Source organism: Miscanthus floridulus, chromosome 5, assembly GCF_019320115.1.
Source record: "Miscanthus floridulus cultivar M001 chromosome 5, ASM1932011v1, whole genome shotgun sequence".
Taxonomy (NCBI): Eukaryota; Viridiplantae; Streptophyta; class Magnoliopsida; order Poales; family Poaceae; genus Miscanthus; species Miscanthus floridulus.
Genome location: NC_089584.1, coordinates 19,690,719 through 19,713,546, shown reverse-complemented (window position 1 = coordinate 19,713,546; position 22,828 = coordinate 19,690,719). Strand labels below are relative to the sequence as shown.

At 44.2% G+C, this 22,828-nt stretch overlaps 3 protein-coding genes across 3 annotated transcripts; 1 reads left to right on the top strand and 2 right to left on the bottom strand.

Annotated features, from left to right (window-relative positions):
* Positions 1-430: 430 nt before the first annotated feature.
* LOC136451701 (signal peptidase complex subunit 3-like) lies at positions 431-4,998 on the top strand. Its single transcript, XM_066452385.1, has 6 exons — positions 431-597; positions 1,053-1,100; positions 1,849-1,911; positions 3,005-3,058; positions 4,504-4,590; positions 4,679-4,998. The coding sequence occupies exons 1-6, from the start codon at positions 472-474 to the stop codon at positions 4,805-4,807; spliced, it is 507 nt and encodes a 168-aa protein (XP_066308482.1). The 5' UTR covers positions 431-471; the 3' UTR covers positions 4,808-4,998.
* Positions 4,999-5,137: 139 nt separating this feature from the next.
* LOC136451702 (Bowman-Birk type wound-induced proteinase inhibitor WIP1-like) lies at positions 5,138-6,595 on the bottom strand. Its single transcript, XM_066452386.1, has 2 exons — positions 6,511-6,595; positions 5,138-5,365 (listed from the first exon to the last, which is right to left on the bottom strand). The coding sequence occupies exons 1-2, from the start codon at positions 6,593-6,595 to the stop codon at positions 5,139-5,141; spliced, it is 312 nt and encodes a 103-aa protein (XP_066308483.1). The 3' UTR covers position 5,138.
* Positions 6,596-10,454: 3,859 nt separating this feature from the next.
* Positions 10,455-11,198, bottom strand: LOC136451700 (Bowman-Birk type wound-induced proteinase inhibitor WIP1-like). Its single transcript, XM_066452384.1, has 2 exons — positions 11,016-11,198; positions 10,455-10,842 (listed from the first exon to the last, which is right to left on the bottom strand). Exons 1-2 carry the CDS (start codon positions 11,098-11,100, stop codon positions 10,631-10,633), a joined length of 297 nt encoding a protein of 98 aa, XP_066308481.1. The 5' UTR covers positions 11,101-11,198; the 3' UTR covers positions 10,455-10,630.
* Positions 11,199-22,828: the final 11,630 nt, after the last annotated feature.

Sequence of the window (22,828 nt, the reverse complement as noted above, 5' to 3'; positions counted from 1 at the left end):
CAGTGATGCTACAAAACTGGCCCCTCATCGTTCAATTTCATTCTTTGTTTTTACTATTTACTATGATCGAACAATTTCACATAAGAAAATTTAAGGGACGTCAGGTTGGATCTTCACAGCTCAGGAACTGCAGATTCAGAATTCGCCATTCGCTGATTAAGATGAGGAGCTTGGTGTACGAACAATTTTGCACGACATCAACGAATTTTGCGGTTTATATGAAGAGTTGGCCGTACTCCAGTAGGAGCTTACACGGGTAATGCGTACTCCGTGCTTTACAACGGCAGTTGTAGAACCGCTGTACGTGACCCTTGGCCAGCCATCGATTTCCAATCGAACGGTTGCCAGAGCTCACACACTGACACGTGTGGCGTCATCACGCCATAAACAGCCCCAGATAAAAATTCGAGGAAAAACATTAATAAACATAATAATAGTTCGGAAAAGGGGGGAAAAGGCGGGTCGAAAGCGATGCACAGTTGGACGCAGCGCCTGTTGGCCGCGGCGACAACGGCCGGCGTCCTCCTGGCCGCCGCCTGCGCGGCCGCCTCCGCGCTCGACGCCTTCCACGCCCCCGCCGTCCAAGCCCAAGCTCATGTATCGATCTCATCCTCTCCTCGCTTGTTTAACTATTCTGAACTTGGTGCGATTCGCGACTGAAACCCTTGCGGCGAAGGGTTTCGAGGGTCTTTCGGGGCGATTAGTGTGGTAAACGGTATATAAGTCATGGATTCTAGGATATTCGTTGATATCATCGACTTATTTGTATGCTATAGCTGACTGGACTGTGCAATTGTTAGCTAGATCAAGTATCTAGACTTCTAGACACTGATTTCAGTAGATAACCTTTGCGAGCGAATATGATTCTGACAGTTGCAGAAATTGTAAAGCTATTCTCGCAGTATCATTTACACCAATGTAGCTATGCCTATGCTCACATACGAATCTCCTTTTTTGGGCCGCAATTCTGCATTGAGGACATAGAGAAACATGGTTCAATCAACATGCTTGCTTATTGTGTTATCAGTATTCTTATGTAACTTATCTTGTAGGTTACAAAGATCAACCGGTTCCACAAACAGATCAATGGCAACGACAAGGTTTGTGCCTGGTGCTGATCTAATTCCAACCATATTTCTCATCCAGAAAGGTTATGATCGAAGCATGATTCTTTCATCTAGTTAAGGGTTAGGTTTACAGATATCAAATCTACTGCTTAAGAGCGGTCTCATATAATAAAATAGCATACCAGCATGTTCTATGTTGTTGCAATCTATTTGTTTTTGCCAAATTGTTCCATACTTATCCTGCAAGGTTTAGCCCTCTTCTCATTGTACATATATCTTGTTTAAGAGAATTAGCATGATTATATTTCAGTTTTATGGGATAAATTGCACACTGCAAGCTTAAGCAAAGCAATTCCCTTCAATTTTCCACACTGATAATTAATGGGCTTTTCTAGTTCAACAAACTTAAGCAAAGCTTACTTTCTCCTTTTCTTGTAAACCTGTATTAGACTCTGGAAACAAGAAATATTTTCTAGTTGATAAGATGTGAAACTTTCTTGTACATGATGCCTTTTCTTACTGAATGCGGGCCATTTTTTACTTGTTCCAGTCACCTATTGAACAAATTGTCAAGTACTAACTCCATTAATTCTACTGCATATCCTATAAAATAATAGGTTTTCAAAACCATCTATTTTTCTCCAAGATATCAATTCATATCTCAAATGGAGTCATTCGTACCATTACAGGGATATATTTCCCTCACACATGCTGCAATCAGATGCATCGCATACATATTCTATTCCACTCCAAATGACAAACATGTAAATTTGTCTTTCAGGTGACATTGACTTTCAATGTATCTGCAGATTTGAAGTCACTATTCACTTGGAACACAAAACAGGTGATACTTTGGTTGTGGTGCAGCACGGAATAGCAAACTATCTCATGAATGTGTATAAAGCACAAAATTGAGCACTTTTGCTGCGGGCCCACTAAAAAATGATGAGCGTACGTCACAAATGAAAATTGCTTACATGCCCATGATACATTTAGAACGACTTTAACAGTGAATAAAATAGATGCATGTCAAATCCAAATGCTGTTCATGTGACAAGAGTGTATAATTGCTTGAGTTGCTACTTTGCTACTACATCAGTGCTACCAATTTCTCTTGCAGTATCTGTGTTACACTCCACACTATATTCATGAATATTTCTAACTACATTAAGGTTCCATGAAACTCAGTGTCAGTAAATCAAAGTGCTGGTGTGCTGGAGGGAGCATCATATAAGAAAAACTTCTAGTTGTGGTCCTCCCATACAGAGGCGGAACCAGGATTTTTTATTAAGGGGGGCTGAACAATATGATAACACCTCGTAAATGTGACAAATATATGTATCAAGTGTATATCTCAATAGTTTTTCAATACTTTTACATATATATTTAGTATTCATAGCGAAAAATCACAGTATTACCATAAAAAATGTATGAAATCATAATTTTTATGCTATATATTATATGCTATTAAACACTTTTCACTGTGTTAGGGGGGGGGGGGGGCACAGCCCCTGCTGGCCCCCCTGGTTCCGCCGTTGCTCCCATACTGTTGTATGCCATTATAAACCCTTTTTTATCTTTTCAGTTCAGCAACAAATAATGATTTAAAAAATTTATTGGTGATATCTTTTATACTAAAATTGCTGTGTCCAACAAATAATGGTTTACATGGGTACTAGAATGTACCCATGTAAATGAAAAGATTAGGCATATTCGAGGCAGTTTTTTTTATCGAACAGGAGAACTGCATGTCATTTCATTAAAAAGAAATATTTGAGGCAGTTTATAAAACATATTTACTGAACAATTTATGTAGCAATGCTCATTCAGGAACACTGCCAAATCACATATCATTTCAACAATCACTACATGCTGCCATGTGTCATGACTATTGCCCTCTATAGACAGACGGTAATTGAATTGTTTTCTTGATACAGGTCTTTATCTTTCTGACAGCTGAGTACGAAAACGCGAAAAATTCCCTGAACCAGGTAACCTGCCATTCATGACTTAACATTTTCGACATGCATCCTGTCTGTATAAGTCTTTTTGAGAACATAGAACTGGTTGGAATCAATGATTGCTTGAATCTTGAAATCTTCCTTAGTCACCTTAGGATAAATTAATAACTTGTAGGTGGGTGTCCATCTTGGTGTATAGTAAAAATGTAGTAGCATCTAAGCATCACTAAATTGTATCACATAATTAACTAATGTACTGGTCTTTTTTAGATGCTACTGGCTTTTTTGTGAACATATGTTCCTGCTATCCAAGTTGGGCAAAGTTCATTCAGGGAAATCTCCTTGCCATGAATGACAAGCGACAGTCTGACATGAAAAATTCAAGTTACTGCTTGTCTTGAGATGGCGGTGGGTGATTAGTGGGTGGACAATAGCATAGACAGTCTTGCAACGTATCCTTATGTGGCCCTGGACCTCTGGGCTCTAGGCCGTGGTTTGGGGGGCAGCAATGGCACACTGTGACCTGGAGGCAGGAACAGTATGAGGGAGGATAAGATATATTCGATCTATTGCCTATTGGTTAACTTATCTAAATGCTCACAACCTCCATTTATAGGCTGGGGTACACAAGCACACGGATCTGGCGAACCTCCTAACAACCAATAGTTTATTTATCTAAACTGAAACTCAGTTTCCAAATTGCTTACTACTGCACTAACTCTGAACGACCTGCCCTTGCTCTGAATTTCTCTTTCGAACTGAACACCAGAATTGCTCAGAATCTGTCCTGCTTCAGCCACTTCCCTGTGGTGCAGCTGCGTCAGGGTCCAGCACAGGCTTGCGATCCTTCCTCTTCTTGCACCTCTCATATTTGAGCCCCCACATCACAATGTGGACACTAGTGCCATACTGTCATGTTTGGTCTATAGTTTAGGAGGGTCTCTTTAGCCCTGTTACTAACGTTTTCATTTTTGTGGAAATTGTCCTGTTCTATGTAATATGCCAGACAGTTGACACTAATATGAGCATGTGGCTGAACTCTTGTGATAATCTGGCACTTGTATCTAGTTTGCAGTGACTGCTAAAAAAGTAAAATTTCTTATTGAACTATTTTAGCAAGTCATTTCTAAAACTATTCAGGGTTTGTTTGGTTTGTGGAACGAAGTATTTCATTGTCATCTCACTCTTTAGTTTTTTGTTTGGTTTGTGGAATATAATGAGTTGATCCATCACCACCTCATTCCTCACAAGTATAATTAGTATACTAGTATGAGGAATGGGGGTCATTCCACTAATTTGAGGAATAGGCTCATGTGATGCATCACCTCAGCTAGAATGAGTTAATTCCACAAAACCAAACACTCCATTAGTTTTTTAGGTCATCCTGAGGCTACGTAGTTGAATATTAGATCAAGTACTCCTCTTTGTATTCGAGTGGCTGATGGATCAATGCTTCAAATTAATCTGTTCGGCAGGTTTCGTTGTGGGACCATATTATACCTGACAAGGACCTTGCAAAGCTGCAACTAGAGGTGAAGAGCAAGTATCCCCTGATAGACCAGGTAAAGTTTTTTTTTTCGTATTGCTTTTCATTGGCTTGCGCCCTGAGCTGAGTTTTTCTTGACAATACTATGCAATTCCTCACTTCAGGGTAGCAGTCTGCGCGGGAAGACGGTTCGGTTTGTTCTGCACTGGCATGTTATGCCCAATGCTGGTGCCATGATCAGAGATCGGATGGCGCTCTCGGAGTTCACACTGCCTGACTCCTATACCTCTTGAAAGAAAAGCTTATTGATCTGGGAAGAATCCTCTAATTTAACCCTTTTTCTAATCCGGCATCCACAATTGATGCCTAGACGAACGCAGGTCTGATTCCAGTAAGCGCTGACAGCTGCGTATGAAATATTTTGGATATTCGATCAAGCGCTGAAGCATTGAATGAACATCAGAGGGTGGTTCGGAGTTACAGATGACGATTATTTTTATTCACCCATGCTCGATTGAGCAGGGACGCTCTGATAGATGGATGGAAGCCGCGCCGGCTTATTGATGGCGTGTAGCGTGGAAAACATTTGCGTGAGGTGAGCTAGCTCAGGAGGCCGTGCCGAGCCTAGTTCTTCTTGCACGGTGGGCCGCACATGCCGAGGAAGGTGTCGGTGCACTGGAACTGCTTGACGGAGTACTTCTTGACGACGGTGCAGACCTCGTAGACGGGGTCGCACTTGCCGACGATGTCGTCGCAGGTGTAGAGGCCGGAGAAGGAGAAGTTGCACTTGGTGCAGCACCCGAGCTTGCCACCGTTGGTCTCCATGTTGCCCTTGCTCTCGCCCACGGCAGCTGCATCCACGCGTTTGAGTTCACATCAGTTTGAATCTCGCTCATGCATGACAATCTTTCTCTACGTGCTCGCCATTTTTTAATCGTAGCTGCACCTAGCAAATATGCGGCGATCTGGGATAGATGTTATTTGGCGATCTCTATTGTTTTCTAGTGGTGCCTGGTGCGGATTGCCATCTACAATCAGGTTCAGGATGGTACGTTGGATCCAATCATGCTATAGCCTGGGTTTGTTTGCGCATAGCAAGTGGAATGGCAGTGACAGTGAGTGGTCCACCCTAATATGGCAAGATCTACAAGTCTATCTACCTGATGGGAACTGCAGAAAAACTGATGGCCTTGCCGGCTTAGACTAGCCACAGCGTCGTCGGTGCTCAAAAAATTCTCTCTCTGCCACCTCTACCGATGCCACAATTCTTTCTATCCTCACAGCGTCGGCACCGGTGCCTTCTGCTAGGCGGACCCCACATCACAGAACCAGCTCTGGGAGAGAGAGCCTGATTTGGCATCGATGCTTGGACATGATCCGGTGCCGAATATTTTTCCCAACTCGGCATCGGCCGCAGTGGTGGGCACCAGGGCTTGCACCTTCTCTCTCCTTTTCAAGCACCGGTAAAACCATACATTGTGGCCAGTCTTAGGGCTCGTTCGGTTCTTCAGTAAGGGTTCCTAGAACAATTCCTAGTTAAAATGCTTTACTAATTTATATAATCTTGGTAAGCTGGAATGATTCCTATGGCCAATCCTAGAAAACCGAACGGGCCTAAGAGAAAAATCTTGAGGGTATAATCCTCTCATTGGTCATCCCTTGAGCTCTAGTGCATTGCATCAGTGCAGAAAAATAGCGTACCGAGGACAGAGGTGACAATGCGCCATGGGTTATGTTTGTGTTCTGTCTGGTATAGTTGACAAACGAGTTGCCAAATCCAGTTTTCGGAAGTCGTATGGTTATGATTCCAATGCGAATTTGGCAGAACTAATCTAACTGATGCACAAAACATCTGATCGTACTTTTTAGTTGTTCCCATAGATACATTGTTAAAACGCACGGAACTACAGACCATTGGTCTCTCACTCTCAGGGAAAAAAAGAAACGAGCGAACTAATTGGTAATCTCGGTGAAAATTTTCAGCATCTACACGTACCGTTTTCTTTAGCCACAGCTGCAAACATTCCAATGACCAGAACTGCCTGGAGAACCAGGATCACAAACAGCGTGCTGCTCTTCATCTTCACTAGTTGTACGTAAGACGTTTTCCCCACAGCTCTCTGACTTTGTTGCCTCTACTCGTAGAATGTTTTGTGTTGCTGCTGGTGGCCAAAGCACGGTAGAGCAGCTCTATATATAGGCGTCCAGATAGACGGGAAAATGGCATGTCACCATTAGCTCGTTCGGCTGGACTAAAAAAAAGTACTATTCATGCGGGTTTTCACTGTTTATACTGGTTTTTTGTGAGAGAAAAACACTGCTCCAGCTAGAAAAAAAAAAGACCAACCAGCCGATCTATGCTAGCCGAACATCTGCCATACCTCTGATCAAATATCTTTCCGGAAACTCCAGTTAGGCGACCGTTTGACTAGAGGCGACTAGTTGTGGAAGGCATGCATCTATATCATTTAATTAATGCTGGCTCTACGTCCTCATCAGCATGGTCCAAGCCAAGCGCACAGGAGTGAGCCAGCGATATCTATTAAGCATAATTAATCCACGGTGGCTACTAGTTGTGTCAGATTTCATTAAAGCCTTCCATGACAAAGCAGTAAAACCATAATCCCTGGCTTGCCATAAGAGAAAGGCTAATAATATAGCCGGTTGATGGTTGTAAGGGTCTTTGCGGCCTCTAAGCCCACCCTATGTAGTTAGCTCTTCACTATTAATACATAACCAACTTATCTCTTTTATAATGTTTCTTGGTTTTTGTGTCTAAGCTGGTTGTATCCAACATTTAGCCTACTTACAGCCGGTTATTATACTTTTCTAAGTGTTTGTGATATCGTGCCACCTTGAAAGGAAATCAAAACTTAACCCGAAGCTCGGAAGCTGTTAGGTTTAGCTCCACTGAGCTCATTAGTGGTGTCGAAATCAAGATGGCGAGCGTACATACGCCGTGCCGGCAGGGTGCCAGGGCCGGGGCGCGCGCGCATGCAGGTAGGCCGGCCGCTCGTGGCTCCGTCGCCCGGCCGCATTAGGCCATGTATAATGCAGAGCTACTTGTGCCGACGCTTAAAGAGAGAGAAACAATAAAAGAGCTTTACTCTACAACGCAACGGACTCTTACTAACTTTATTTTTTTTCTGTTTAAACCGAGATCCTAGGGACGTCCCCTTGCATCAGGCGCCTGGGGCGTCGGCCGCTTGCACGAGCGGCGATGTCGGGCTGAAGCGCCTCCCTATCCTCCACCGTGGCATAAAAAAGTCTCAACTGCTCATAATTAAGCGCCCTGCCATGTGTGTGCGTTGTACAAGCCCTTACATGCATGATGCGTGAACGCGACGGCCCAACCACGCGCTGAAATATGTAAGGCCGCGGGCGACGGAGCTCGTGGCTCGGCAAACCCTGCGGCTGTGTGGCACGGGTGCCCCGTGCGGCCGTGCCCGCATGCAGGATGCAGGCACGTGCACGCGCAGGCAAGCCGTTTGCTGGTGTGGTGGCGCCTGGCATCTCGTCATGGCAAGCCATTTGCTGTACTCCAAACTTTCTCCTTAATGAAATCGGTAGTGCTAGCGCTTGGACATCCGGATGGATGCCCGCACGCTGCACTCCGTTTCGCGTGCTCCACGTGGGGCCCGCGCCACCCGAGCGACAAGAGGGGGAGGGGCACAGCGCCTTCGATTCAGAAGGATCCGGCCGTGGCGTCGTATGGATGCCCTGCCGGCGCCGTGAGGAGGACACACCGAGACGATGCAACAGAAGCTGGTGGGGGGGGGGGGGGGACAGGTGCAACACCGGATCTACTTTTAAAACATCCGAATACTACAGTTGCAACATACGTCTAAAGGCATTTGAAACATATTTATGAAGCACTTGAAACCCATTGCAACATCCAAATAAAACGTATGTGTGAAACATATGCAACATATAGATAACACACAGATGAAACATACCTCTAAAACATCTGAAACACTCGAAACATACGCTTGCAACGTGCCTCTGAAATAATTGTAACATGTGCAACATCTCATGATCTACTTTTGCGACATCAATATAAAATAATTACAACATACACCTGTAACACCTAAAACACTTGAAACATACATATGCAATATAGGGAAGGGGAAGGCTGGTCCGATCGATTATGGTCGTCGGGGTCGGAGACGGTGGCGGTCGGCTACACGTGAGCACCACACCCACCAGAACCGGGGTTGGCTCAGCGCCGCCGGGGTGGGAGGAGCTCGGTCGCCAGGTGAGAGGGCACCATTGGGGGTGGGGAGGGCGCCGCGCCGGGGTGGGGGTGACCTGCCCACTCCTATGTAACACTGTAGTGCTACCTCTATGGATCTTGCTCGTGCTCTATGGATCTCACCGGGGTAGGGGAGAGGACCACCGGATCTGCAGGCGTTGGGCACTCTCGGTGGGTGAGAACGCCGGGGTGTGTGTGTGTGGGGGGGGGGGGGGGGGGAGAGGGGCGTCTCCGAGGTTGGGGAGGAGCCGCTGGGGTGGGGAGGAGGACGCCAGGGTAGGAGAGGGCGCATGTCGGGGTGGGTAAGGGCGGCCATGGCCGCACGTCGAGGTGGGGTGGGGCACGAGCGTGGAAAGGAGGAGGAGGCGAGGGATTAGGTGCGAGAGTGACCAGAGTGAAGCGTCCGTCTGTCCTAACGTCTTAGTTGGAGTATTATCGTAATGAAATACATGTGCAGCTCACGTTCTCGAAAAAAACGTGCACGCCGAGCGGCGAAACGACATATTACGACTTGCGAGTACCCAATCATGTATCTATCCACGGGCCACGGCTCCGTAGCTACCTAACAATCATCGACATCGATCGTCCACGTGAACGTTCGTCGCACGTCATTCTGGTTAGCATATAATTTTTTCATTATTTGAATATACAGAAAAATATAATTATTTCTTGTGAACCGTTTTTTTAGTTATATTAATTTATTGTGTAAGATTGTTTTTTTTTATAAATTCTTACAAAATGGGAGGAGCGCAACGCCAGGTGCTTTCGTGACTCATCAGCCGGCGTTAGCGGCTTCTTAGTCTGGGTTCTAGTTCTGAATCCATGGTTGTTCTCGTTCAAGATGTAATCCTTTGTAAACACGACATTTTTGTATCATAAACTTTCTACTATCTTAATACAAAGATATGCACACTCGTGCATATTCGAGAAAACAATTTCTTACAAATTCAAACACATGAAATATAGCAACTATGTATATATTATATATTATTCATTCTGGTTAGCTGCTAGTAATATTATTCATTCTTGGTCCGACGCGCATCATGCATGTAGATGGATGATCATTCGGGATTAGCTAGCAGGCAAACGCGTTCATTTGTTTTCTTTCCACAGAAGAGGGACTGAAAGTTTTCTAGGATTTTTATCCTCGTGGGAATATCTATCATATTCATAGTGTGTAGTGTTCTTTGTTATCTCGAGTTGTAACTCCCGTTCGGCTGGCTGGAGCCGGCTTGCTTCCTCCTCGCAAAACATTGTTCACCTTACGGCCAGAACAATGTTTTTCTCTCGCAACAAATTAGCCGAAAACGACCAGCCGACTTTAATCCAGCTCAGCCGAACGGGATTGGTTCCGTGTCTCTTATTATATACACCATCTATCCCAAAATAAATGCACATCTCACATTTTGAAAAGTCAATTAATCTTAAATTTGATCACGTATATATAAAAAAGTACTAATATTTATAATACTAAATATATATCATTAATTAATTAGATTAATCATGTTATATATTTTCATAGTAAATCTATTTAGAAGTGCAAATATTAATGCCATTTTATATAAATTTAGTTAAACTTAAGATTGATTGAGTTCTTGGAGTCAAAATGTGAACTTATTTTGGAACGGAGGGATTATATATATAAGGGAAAAAACAAACAAACTCCAGTCTCCACGCATGCCCATAGCATCACCATTTTTGTGAATAACTTTATTTTATTTATTTATTGCAAACAACGGCTTATTGTTGGCGTGCAACGTCATCGAGAACAAGAATCGAACACACAAACCCACAAGCACAATGACACACAGTAGGTTATTCATGCACCGGCGGCGAAGACTGAATGAAGCATTCTTCATTTCATCTAGCAGTTTGGGCCGCACATGCCGAGGAAGGTGTCGGTGCACTTGAACATCTTGGCCGAGTAGGTCTGCACGGCGACGCACTTCTTGCACACGGGGTCGCAGTCCTTCTTGACGTCGTCGCAGGTGTAGAGCCCCGAGAAGGAGAAATTGCAGTTGGTGCAGCACTTGAGCTGCCCCGGGTTGATGTCGATGGCCTTGCTCTCGCCCACGGCTGCATGCAGGCACGCATCAATTTTCAATCCATGCGTCATAATAATCATGCATGGTAACACATGCATAGACTCAATCAGATCAGTCAACCAGTATATGATGATTAGAATCATAAGATCGTCGATCAAGGAACGCACCATTTTTTCCCTCAAAAAAAAAAAAAAAGGAACGCACCATTTTCTTTAGCCACGGCGGCGAAGATCCCCATGACCAGAGCGGCCTGCAGGCACAGGATCACCAGGAGCGTGCTGCTCTTCATGGTCTCGGTCGGCGACGTGGTCGTCAGACGAGCTGTTTTTCTTTTTCCTCTCTGCCTCTTCTCGTAGAAGCAAGCTGTGTTGCTGTGTTAATTTTGCTGGTGCCAACGACAGCGCTGGGAGAAGCTACTTATAGGCGCCGAGATCAGAACATGGCATTGCCGCTGTAGTCCTGCAATCGCATATTCTTCTGGGGACGATGGATGGATATGCTTCCAACTCGTGCATTTTGTTATTTGTTAGGCGAAACTTTGACTCATGGCTGCGAGTCGTATGGTATAACAACCCATTTCCTTCTCATGATCATGTCCAGTCATCCTCATCAGCATATATATATATATTCAGTCCAAAATGGACGGAAGTGTGACGTTTACGTATATCAGCATAATTTTGTGGCTAAGGCGCAGCTGGATTATAGTAATACGGTATGCATTAATCCTAACCTTGACCGTGCATGCTATTTCAACCGGATGTAAATTAATGGAATAATCGGAATGCACAGTAATGTATATTCATATATCTGCAGTGGTAAGAATATGTTACCACTGCAACAGTCGTGTGTAGAGTTGTATGTGCCCTAAGAGCATTTCCAGCAGTAGGAGAAAATCTCAATCCCAAAACTAGTTATTGGAGGAGCTATAAAACTTTTTTTTGACGGTTCTCAAAGGCACAATCTTCAGTAGAATGAGAAAATCTCATCCCCAATATATTGTCTGATGTGTGGGGTACACTTATTCTAACTTCCCCTACCGCTTCTTTCTCTCTCCCTCCCCACTCCGAGCGACCCACCGCCGCGACTCCTTCGAGTGATCCGACGCTGCGACTCCTCCGCCGCTCCTCTTCCCATCCATGGCGCCCCGCCCCGGCCCCTGGCCATGGTGCCCGCTACTCCTTCTTCCCTACCCCTGGCCACCATCTTCTCGTCGTCCTTGGCGCCGGTGGTTGAGCTCCTGCTAAAAATCTCAAGTATTTTGGGAGGGAGGTTTCCCTTATCTTTGAGGGATCGGAGCATGGATTTTGAGGGACCGAGATTTTTTTTTTCTCATTGGGGGCTACAATGAAGATTTGCTGGATCTCTCAAATCCCTTAAAATACAGGTTTTTCTCATTGAAGATGAGAATTGGGGGATTAATGGAGATGCTCTAAGCAGCTTAAGCTGCTATTGGTACATTTGGTATGGTTAGGGCGGAGAAAACTGTCAAATTCTTTCAGACAAAAAAAAGCTGTCAAGTTGGGGCATCACATCTATACTCTTACATTCTCTAATCAGGCACATACTGCCTTTTTATTTTGTTGGGCCAAATTAAAACAACCGACTTCTGAAGACTGACGTGTCCTAGTAACTATACTAGTTAGCTTTCCCTAAAAAAACTATATTACTGTACTAGTTAGCAGACAGAAAAACAGCAGTCAACAGGAGATCCTCTTTTTTTTTTCTGTTGAGTAGTAGTACTCAATAGTGTCTCTTTGTTATTGTTGATGATTGTACTGCTCAGTTTGATCTAACTTTTACTTCCTCAACATAAAGGTAGTTTCTTGGATCTGCTCTTTCTTTCTTTTTTTTAAAAAAAGGGAAAAAGAATGGAGTATCTTTTTTTATCTGTGAAAATAAATGATCACTGATTCTGTCAAAAAAATTGGTTACTATTTAGTTAAGTGCAGTTACTTTGAGTCCGTGACACTGAGACAGCACAGAGAGAAAGGTGCTAGGGAACAAGAACGAAGGAGCAAGCGTATGAATAAGCATGACACGCCGCGGCGCCGCTGCTGCTGCCGAGCGGCGGCCGTCGCTCTCCCGGTCTCCTCTCCCCTCGTCGGCTAAGGTTATCTTCAACAACAACATCTAAAATACAAGGCATATTTGTTTTTTTTATAGTGCTATATGCAAAATATTCAATATCTATTCGACATCTTCTTCAACCACAAAACTCAAAAGAGAATCTTTTATGTAAATGGGTTTTCAAGAGAGATGATATCTATATTTAGGTTGTGCCTCTCAGACAACTTAATATAGGTCTTCCGTATAGATACTCTGTTGAAAACTTATTTTGGATGTCTTGCTATTTGTTTTAGTTTTGGATGTCTATATAAATTTCTTGTTGGGGACCGTCTATCGACTAAGCGTTTTCACACTACTGCGCGTACGAATGCACGATTCAGCAGTAGCTGCATTCATTTTGGTCGCCTTGTGGACCTGGAGGCGGCTATTGGTGATGAACTGATCCAGTTCAGGAGGGAAATAAAATACGGCACCGGTTTGACGCCGACGACGTGCGTCGCGTGAACGGTCCAGCCGTCCAGTGGTTGGTAGCGAGTTTCGAGATTTTGATGTGGCGCTCATATCACGCGATGGCCAGGGCGCTACGACTGAGCCTGAGCGGCAGGCCGCTTTCTTTCTTGCCATTGCCACTCTACGTAACAGGCCGGGCCGCATTCACCGGTTGGGTAACGGGTCCGAGCGCTCACTGGCCGGCCTCCATGGAAGATCTATTTTGGTAGATCGATGGAAGGAGTGTTACCACCTAAGGAGCTACACAAAAAAGAGCAAAAATACTTTAGTAGTACCAGGAGAATCAAATATACTCCCTCCGTCCAAAAAAAAAGTCTTTATGCGTGTAAATTAAACTTTCTCAACTTTAATTAAATTTATAGAAAATACGTGCAACATTTATATCTTCAAATAAGTTTATTATGAAAGTATATTCAACGATCTATCTAATGATACTAATTATGTATTATAAATATTAATATTCTTTTATATATAATTAGTTAAAGTTAAAAAAATAGACTTCTCGAAAAACGAGAATGACTTCTATTTTAGACATGAAGCATATGACACAACTTTCACGTTTTAGTATAAATGACAACAGTAGGAAGAGAAGCATAGCCAGAAAAAGCTGCAGATAGAAAAACTGGGTGTATTTTGGAGGAGAGGAGACCAATTAATTGCAATATAATTCCATACGAGGCTATTCGATTATGGTGGAATCCAAAGAACATACACGGTTTTCATCACGTCCTGGTTACCAATACGGTCCATGGGTTAGATCGTCTTATATGTACTAATATATAATATGATTCTAAGCAAATACAATCAAATATACAACGTTTCTCTTGATCTAGAGACTAGAGAAAGGGCACATCTATCTACATCGAGTGGTTATATAGTAAGGGTCCACTAAAGGCATGGTCCCAGTGAACAATAAAATTAAATATACTTGACCAAGACAACTAGCACAATTCTTTTGCAAAACACAAGCTAAGTATATGTGGAAAAGCGAAAAGTAAAGCTTAACACAAATATATGCAAGATACAAGCCAATCGCTTACTACTCAGGATGAAAGTCTTTGGACGACAACATCTGGTGAGACTGCTTACTTCCTTTGAGGTGTCCTCCCTATGCCTCTCTGCCCTACTCTAATACTAGTGTTTGTCGCTCAAGGCTCTGTTCGACAGGACTTTATTGCTGCTGCGGCTGATTTGTAGAGCCGATTTGTTATGAGAGAAAAACACTGTTCCATGGCTAAAAAAGTAGGGCTGATTCTGTCTTATAAGCTCAAGCGAACAGAGCCGAAAACCCTAATCACTTTGGGTTGGCATCATTATCTTCCAGAAGGCTTCGCTAGACAATTCTGCATCTCCTGATTGGTTTTGTACGTTGGAGCTTTTATTTCTTTTCTTTTCTTTGAGTGCTTCTTGTGCAGGTGCTTCTATATAAGTTATAGTGTTGGAACGACGATCATGACAAAGTTGTTGTCCCGATGTACTTAGGTTGGTGAAGTTGTTGAGTAGAGATAGTTTATAGCCATACTCGTTGTTTGTCTCCTTAGACAGGTCGTGGCACCGAGCGATGAGATCGTCAGCCTAGTTGTTTGGTCTTTGGCTCGGATTTATGTATCCCTAGTTGTACGATCGGTGGACTCTATAGTTGTGCGGTATATGGTCTCAAGTTGTGCGGTATTTATACTATTGGTTGTATGGTTTTGGGCCAGATTTTCTTTGTAAATTAGTTAATTCTTTTCTGCTAACAACATTCACAATAAAGCAAAAGATTTCACCGTACTTTAAGAAAAACATACCTACGGACATCGAAATCTCCCCATATCCATCTTCTTATTATTGAGTATGAAAGTCGTCAGGTATTTTTATTTTGGGTATACATTTCGTCTTAGGCTCGTCCAACCACACGCGTAACAGCCATGGCCCTCATGGAGCAGCCCACGGGTGCTATAGTGATCGACGATTACTACACGTCGAACACATGGCTCATTGATCTCTCTATATTGCATTTTGCCAAGTTTTCACCACGTCGCATATAGTACTAGATAGTATTGGTAGCGTCCACGTTAGTAACCACTATAGCATAGCGGCCCCTACCGCTAGGCTATAAGGTATAGCGTGTTGGAATTGGAACTTAGGGGCTGCTGCTGTTGCACTTAGCATTCACTGTATATGGCTCTGTTTATTTGAGTTTATCGGCCAGAATCAGCCCTACTTTTCAGCTATGAAAATAGTGTTTTTTCTCTCACAACAGATCAGCGGCAACAACAATAAGTCATGTCGAACATGACCTATTGTTATTGTTGGGCTGCTATTCGCTGTTCGGTGATAATAAAAATGTTAAGACAGTGATTTGGACCATGATAAAGTACGATGGAATGGTTAATGATATATTTTTCAATTATTACGAGAACTTAAGATAATATGTGTCCACCTAGTTTCTTTATAATTTATCCATTTGTGTGTTTTTGGGTTTTAATGTCATTGAATATAATAATTTATTTAAAAAATTCTTTTTTTCTTTTGGAAAACATGATATTAGTATTAGTATACGCTTCAAATTTTTAACTATTTTTAATATTTTTTATTAGAACTTAGTATCCCAGTACCCATTATATATGATTCACCGCGTAGACAATCTAGTGCGAACCCGGTATCCGTCATTTACTAGATGCACTACGGGAAATGCGTACTTTGCCGAGGGCCTGAGGCTTTACCGAGGGCCAAATATCGGGCACTCGGCAAAGAGACTCTTTGCCGAGGGCCAGACACAGGAGCCCTCGGCAAAGAACGGCCCTCGGCAAAGAGGTCTTTGCCGAGGGTACGGCCCTCGGCAAAGACAGGCCCACGGCAAATCAAATCTTTGCCGAGGGCCTAGGCCCTCGGCAAAGATGCCCTCGGCAAAGTAGGCTCGTTTGGTCACGGCGGCCATTTCCCGTCAAACTTTGCCGAGGGCCACCCGTTAGGCCCTCGGCAAAGGTTCGGCAATTTTTTTTAAGTCTTTGCCGAGGGCCCCAGACCAGGCCCTCGGCAAAGATTTTTTATTTTTATTTTTAAAATTCTTTGCCGAGGGCCACGGGTCAGGCCCTCGGCAATTTTTTTTTGGTTTTTTTAGCCCAGTTTTTTTGTGGTGCTACAATACATTGTTTTGAACTCAATTTTAAAATTTAGGCCAATTTTGATTTTGTTTTGTATATTTCCTTAATTTATTTTGATTCTTTGATTTTTTTTGAATATGTCAAATTTGAACTGCAGGTGCATGGAATATTGCAATGTAGTGTTTCAAAAAATGTTATTCATGTTAATTGGTGCATGTTGAGTCCCTATCCACGAGCTCGCATCAAATTTTCATGCATCTTGTTCGCGTAACATGGCGACCGACTTGCCGGGAAAGTGTTTTAAAATTATATAAAATCCATACGAAGTCCGAAAATCACGAAACTTGGCGAGATGTTATGTTATCACATGTGTAGGCTGTGGTAAAAAATTGAGAAGGTTTCGAGCGAGTTGCGACGTCGGATGCCTGAAACCCAGACATATCCACATCACATTTAGTCCCCCTCATGTGGAGATGTCTGGGTTTCAGGCATCTGACGTTGCAACTCGCTCGAAATCTTCTCAATTTTTTACCACAGCCTACACATGCGATAACATGACAACTCGACAAGTTTCGTGATTTTTGGACTTCGTATGTATTTTATATAATTTAAAAACACTTTTTCGACAAGTTTCTCGTCATGTTACGTGAAGAAGATGCCCGAAATTTGATGCGAGTTCGTGGATAGGGACTCAACATACACCAAATACCATGAATAACATTTTTTGAATCACTAAATTGCATTATTCCATCCACCTGCAGTTCAAATTTGAAATATTCAAAAAAAATCAACGAAAAGAAATAAATTAGGGAAATATATCAAAAAAAAAGTCAAAATTGACCCAAATTTTAAAATTGAGTTTTAAATAATGTATTATAGCACCACCAAAAAACTAAGTTCAAAAAACCAAAAAAAAAAATTTGCCAAGGGCTTAGCCTGGCCCTCGGCAAAGGGGATCTTTGCCGAGGGCATGGGGCCAATGGCCCTCGGCAAAGAAAATTAAAAAAAATACTCCAGCTTCTGCTTTTCCTTCCCCACTCTCTGCTCCTTCCCGACGCTTCTCGTCCCTCCTCCGCACCGTGCCCACCCCCACCGAGCGCCGCAGCCGCCCCCGCCCCCGGCGAGGTTACTGCTGCCAAGCACCGCGTCCGCCTTTGCAGCCCACGGGCCGGCACATCGTCCTGGGCGCGGAGCCTCGCGACCCTCACAGTGCTCGGCGCGGACGGCGGCGGCCCGTCGCCCCACAGCCGCATCGCCGCCTCCGCTCGCCCCACCGCAGTATCTCGCCCTCCGCACCCTCTCCCTCCCGGATCTTGCTCCTCGCAGTGCTCTACGCGCACGGTGCCGCCGTCCTCGGTGCGTCAACCGGCGTCTCCTCGCCTCCGCCATCTCCTTCGCGGCAGCTCTAGGGTTTCCCTTCTCGATCCGGCTCTGATCTACATTTCTCGTCCCCTTGACGCAGGAAGATATACAGCGTGTGCACGCCGAGGCCGCCGCACGACTAGTCGCAGCAGCTCTACCACAGGTACTGGGAGCCGTTCGTGGAGTACATCGACTCCACGGTGAGCCGCCTGTTCATAACGGGTCCAGTTTGCCTATTTACCCTTCTGCTACACACAAAGGTTCTTCTTAGTCTAACCATGCTCCTCACAAATTTCAGATCATGCCCGAATCTTCCATACCATCCATGTCTGTTGGCTGGATCTGAGACCCCCTGTCCCCTTCGCCTTATTCAGGTAGTATAAGCTTCCTGCTGTGATTATTTGGTCCGAACTCTGTTCACCTTCATTGTGTCTTCCATGCTGCAAATTATGACTGCTAGCTTTCCCTTTCATGTATTGCTTGCACGACTCACCAATAGCTTGTGATTACATCACGGCGATGACATACTTATCAACTTAATTGTGCATCATCTCTGGTTCTATGCTTGGCAGCTGACCGTTCTCCGCTGTCGAGTATTTAACAAACTTTCACATATACCTGTTACCCTGCCGCACATGCTTGTGACTTGAAGCAGCAGCCAACTGCATATTAGCACATGCTTGTGACCTGAAGCAGCAGCCAACTGCATTTTATTTGCCCTCCTCTTTGTTTTTGTTTTCTTAATTACTGTTATAGTGGCATAAATTAATTTGTTCTATCTTAAAAAGTAAGTCTGATGAAGGGCGGGCCCTTTTTTTAAAAAGTAAGTCTGATATTTTTCATTTGGCTTTTTAGCTGTTGGCCAAGTAGGTAGAATCTGCAATTGTGAGCGTGTCAAAACTTCATTGTCATCTTCACCATCCTCCTGCCCTCAGATTTCAGGTGCTGCTACTGTACCTACAGATGGGGGCCAACAGTTCAGGTTTCTCCCTTTTGTAGGTATATCTTGCTTTGCCTTTGCGTCTCATTTGTGCATGCTTCTATTGTGCAGCAATAGCCTTTAGTTGCTCCTGTTTTTTTGTGTTTCCTCACGTTACTGCTTGCCCGGCCAGTCTAATTTCAGACTGATGTTATGTGTAGCTTTTCCCTCCCTTTTTTTGCGAGTAACGGCACATTGTTAATTACAAAACTCCCTTTTTTGCTCCATACACTCCAATTTACAGCAACGGTTCCTAATATGCTTGCAGGGAAGTATCGCAAGGGTAATTGTGTGCAAATATTTGCATCTATCATTTATGCAATATTATGGATATGCTTGTGCTCAGCTAAAGCAGCAGCTATAGTAGTACTTCGATATCTTACTCAGTTGGCTCTTGAACTACAAGAAACAAAAGTAGTTGCTCCTTTTGTAGGATTTACAGATGCTGGTCACACTAACACTAGTGTTGTTAACAGATAATCAAATAGGATGAAAAAAAGTCATTTGTGCAACTGTTTTTTTCTTTTTCCTGTTACCAATCTTAAGATAGCAAAAGATCTTAACAAGTTAAGGTAGTATCTGATCAATTTAACAAGGAAAGAAAGGAATGAAAAATGAATGACTTGCAAAAATATCTGTACCAACATATCTTTATCTAAGAAGTATCAGACTTGAAGTGAAATGAAAAGAGTTCGAAGTAAAATAATGGGCCAATGTCTGTTTTCCATAGTCCAGACTAAGCAGACCACACTGACAATGTCTCTTGGTGGATTTTACAAGTAGTTGTCTCTTGCTACATTCAATTCCTTTGAATTTCTTTCCATTTCCCTTTATTCCAAATACATTCTGTAGTAGCTAACTGGGAACTGCAAGTACACATACCGTCCCTCATGTTGTTTGTTCCTATTTGTCTCTAATTTACATCAAAACGAGTGCAAGAGGTCTGTACAGATTTTATAGTTGTGTCCTGCAAGTACTGATCTGGCTGCCTTGTGTATAAAGATAATATCTTATTTTTGCAGAGTGCATAATCTATAACTCTACTCCTTGTAGGTCATTGGGTCATGAATGTGGGTGTTGGCCATCGAGCCGATTTTTTTTGCAGGTTTTGGAAACCTCCCCGTACAGGGGAGGTTCTGCCGAAATTTTTAACTTATACCCTTTTTTTTTGCAGAGCAAAGGACGTCAAAGGAGCTTCAGAGTAGTCGATTGTCCTCGTCGGCGCTGCGACTCTCCACTGCCCCGACTCGCCACTGCCCCGCTACCCTGTCTCCACTGCCACCTTAGGTATAAACAACCTCTACTCCTGTATCTTTGTCGTAGACTGCGTAAACCAGTTAGGCGTCTCCCGTCCGAAAGAGATACGGTTGGAGGCATGCAGATCACTGTGTGTATCTGACCGTATCTGTTTCGGATTGTCCACGTTTTTTGGACAGCCCGCGTATGCGTAGATGAGGTCAGTTTCCATGCTCCGCTCCGATCCGAGCCAGAATTTCGGCAGCACCTCCCCATTGTTCTCCGAATACACAAACTTCTTTGCAGGACATGTATTGGGAGAACATCGGAGAGGTGCTGCCAAAATTCTGTCTCGGATAGGAGCGGAGCATGAAAACTGACCTCATCTACGCATACGCGGGTGGGATTAGGATCTATCCTCACCTATTAGACAGTAGGAACACCGGCTAGGTGCAGTTGATGGTTACGTTACTCGGTGATGTATTTGTCAAAGGATGGAGGACCGTCAGTGGATGTACACGGGGCGAAGAAGTCGAAACGATTACGACGTGGATTGGGTGAAGAGGACAGATGACTTCTTGAAACATGCATTTGGCGAGGGTGTAGCTAAAGGGCATTCTCTAGTTTGGTGTCCGTGCAGCCACTGTGACAACAGGAGAAGGGTGGACAAGCAGACCATGGGTAAACATCTTGTGTACCATGGTTATACGCCGGGCTACCACCGGTGGATCTACCATGGTGAAGCCGATCGTATCAGAGAGGAGGTGGTGAGACCACGTCTCGAGCCTTTTGATGATGATGCTGGGGTAGCAGACATGATAGATGACGCTCACCAAGCTCAGTTCGCTGAAGGACGTGACAAGGAGGAGATGGAGGCAAACGTAGAAGCCTTCTACAAAATGTTGGACTCGGCGTCTAAACCCCTTCACGAGCATACAAATATTTCTCAGCTGGATGCCATTGGGCGTGTGATGGGGCTGAAGGCCGAGTTAAACCTGAGTCGAGAAGGCTTCGATAAGATGTTGACTGTGTTTGGCACCATGCTACCGAAGAACCACATTCTGCCCCCCAACTTGTACGAGTCAGAAAAACTCCTTCGTGCGCTCAAGATGCCATATGATAAGATACATTGTTGTCCAAAAGGGTGTGTCCTATTTTGGAAAGAACACGAGCATGCAAAGTACTGTCCGAAGTGTGGATCCTCCAGATACCTAGAGGTAGTATCTGGTGATGGCCAAAAGGTGCAGCTTACGATCGTCTTACGTCACCTTCCTTTCATAGCGAGGATCCAACGACTTTTCATGACCGAGGAAACTGCGAAACAGATGACATGGCACAAGAATGGCAAGCGGTACAATCCAGACAAGATGGTTCATCCATCCGATGCTGAAGCATGGCAGTACTTTAATGATCGACATCCTGAGAAAGCAGCTGAGGCTCGGAATGTACGTGTCGCCTTCGCAACAGATGGATTCAATCCTTATGGATTGATGTCTTCCCCATACACATGTTGGCCTGTGTTCACTATCCCTCTCAACCTCCCCCCTGGCATCGCCTTCCAACGACAGAACGTATTTTTGTCGTTGATAATTCCTGGACACCCAGGAAGTAATATGGGAGTGTTCATGGAGCCTGTGATTGACGAATTGATAAAAGCTTGGGGAGGGGTATGGACATACGACCGAGCTACAAGGTCAAGCTTCAAAATGTACGTTTGGTATCACTACTCTCTGCATGATTTCCTGGCGTATGGGTTATTCTGCGCCTGGTGTGTTCACGGGAAGTTCCCGTGCCCAGTATGCAAGAAAGCTGTGAGGTTTATTTGGTTGAAAAAGGGTGGCAAGTATTCGTCGTTCGACAAGCATCGTCAATTCCTCCCTTCTGAACATCCATTCAGACAAGACATCAAGAACTTTACAAAAGGTGTTGCAGTGACAGACCCTAAACCCCACATTAGGAGTGGTGCCGAGGTTCATGCTCAGATAGATGCTCTCGTGCCCAACGAAGGAGGTGGTTTTGTGGGTTATGGTGAGGAACATATGTGGACTCATAAGTCCGGCTTGACCAGGCTACCCTATTTCAATGACCTTCTTCTGCCACATAACATTGATGTAATGCACACCGAAAAGAATATCGCTGAGGCACTTTGGGCAACTCTCATGAATACAGAGAAATCTAAGGACAATGTTAAGGCTAGAGTGGACCTGGCGACGTTGTGTGATAGGAAAAAACAAGAGATGCAACCTCCTAGTGGTCGAAACAAGAAGTGGAAAAAGCCTAAGGTGGATTTCGTCTTGAAAATAGATGCCAGGAGGGAAGTACTTCAATGGATCAAGAACTTGATGTTCCCAGATGGCTATGCCGCTAATCTGAGCAAGGGAGTGAACTTAGGCACTTTGCGAGTCAACGGGATGAAGAGTCATGACTACCATATATGGATTGAGCGGCTTCTCCCTGCAATGGTCCGAGGCTACGTCCCTGAGCATGTCTGGAAAGTGTTGGCAGAGTTGAGCTATTTCTTTCGCCTGCTGTGTGCTAAGGAGATATCTCGGAACATCGCTATGGAATTGGAAAAGGTGGCACCTGTGTTGGTCTGTAAGCTGGAGAAGATCTTCCCACCCGACTTTTTCTTGCCGATGCAGCATCTGATCGTGCACCTTCCCACTGAAGTACATTTGGGGGGGCCTGTGCAGTTTCGTTGGTGCTTTCCAGTCGAGAGAGGACTAAAGACTGTTCGCAAGAAATGTACAAATAAAGCCAGAATTGAGGCTTCC

Bases quoted from the DNA above. Each gene is read 5' to 3' on its own strand.
- LOC136451701 (XM_066452385.1), top strand. From the start codon at position 472: ATGCACAGTTGGACGCAGCGCCTGTTGGCCGCGGCGACAACGGCCGGC. The intron at 1,101-1,848 runs GTTTGTGCCTGG...TTTGTCTTTCAG, and splicing joins AGATCAATGGCAACGACAAG to GTGACATTGACTTTCAATGT. The intron at 4,591-4,678 runs GTAAAGTTTTTT...TCCTCACTTCAG, and splicing joins AGTATCCCCTGATAGACCAG to GGTAGCAGTCTGCGCGGGAA.
- LOC136451700 (XM_066452384.1), bottom strand. From the start codon at position 11,100: ATGAAGAGCAGCACGCTCCTGGTGATCCTGTGCCTGCAGGCCGCTCTG. The intron at 10,843-11,015 runs GTGCGTTCCTTT...GCCTGCATGCAG, and splicing joins CGCCGTGGCTAAAGAAAATG to CCGTGGGCGAGAGCAAGGCC.
- LOC136451702 (XM_066452386.1), bottom strand. From the start codon at position 6,595: ATGAAGAGCAGCACGCTGTTTGTGATCCTGGTTCTCCAGGCAGTTCTG. The intron at 5,366-6,510 runs GTACGTGTAGAT...GCGTGGATGCAG, and splicing joins AGCTGTGGCTAAAGAAAACG to CTGCCGTGGGCGAGAGCAAG.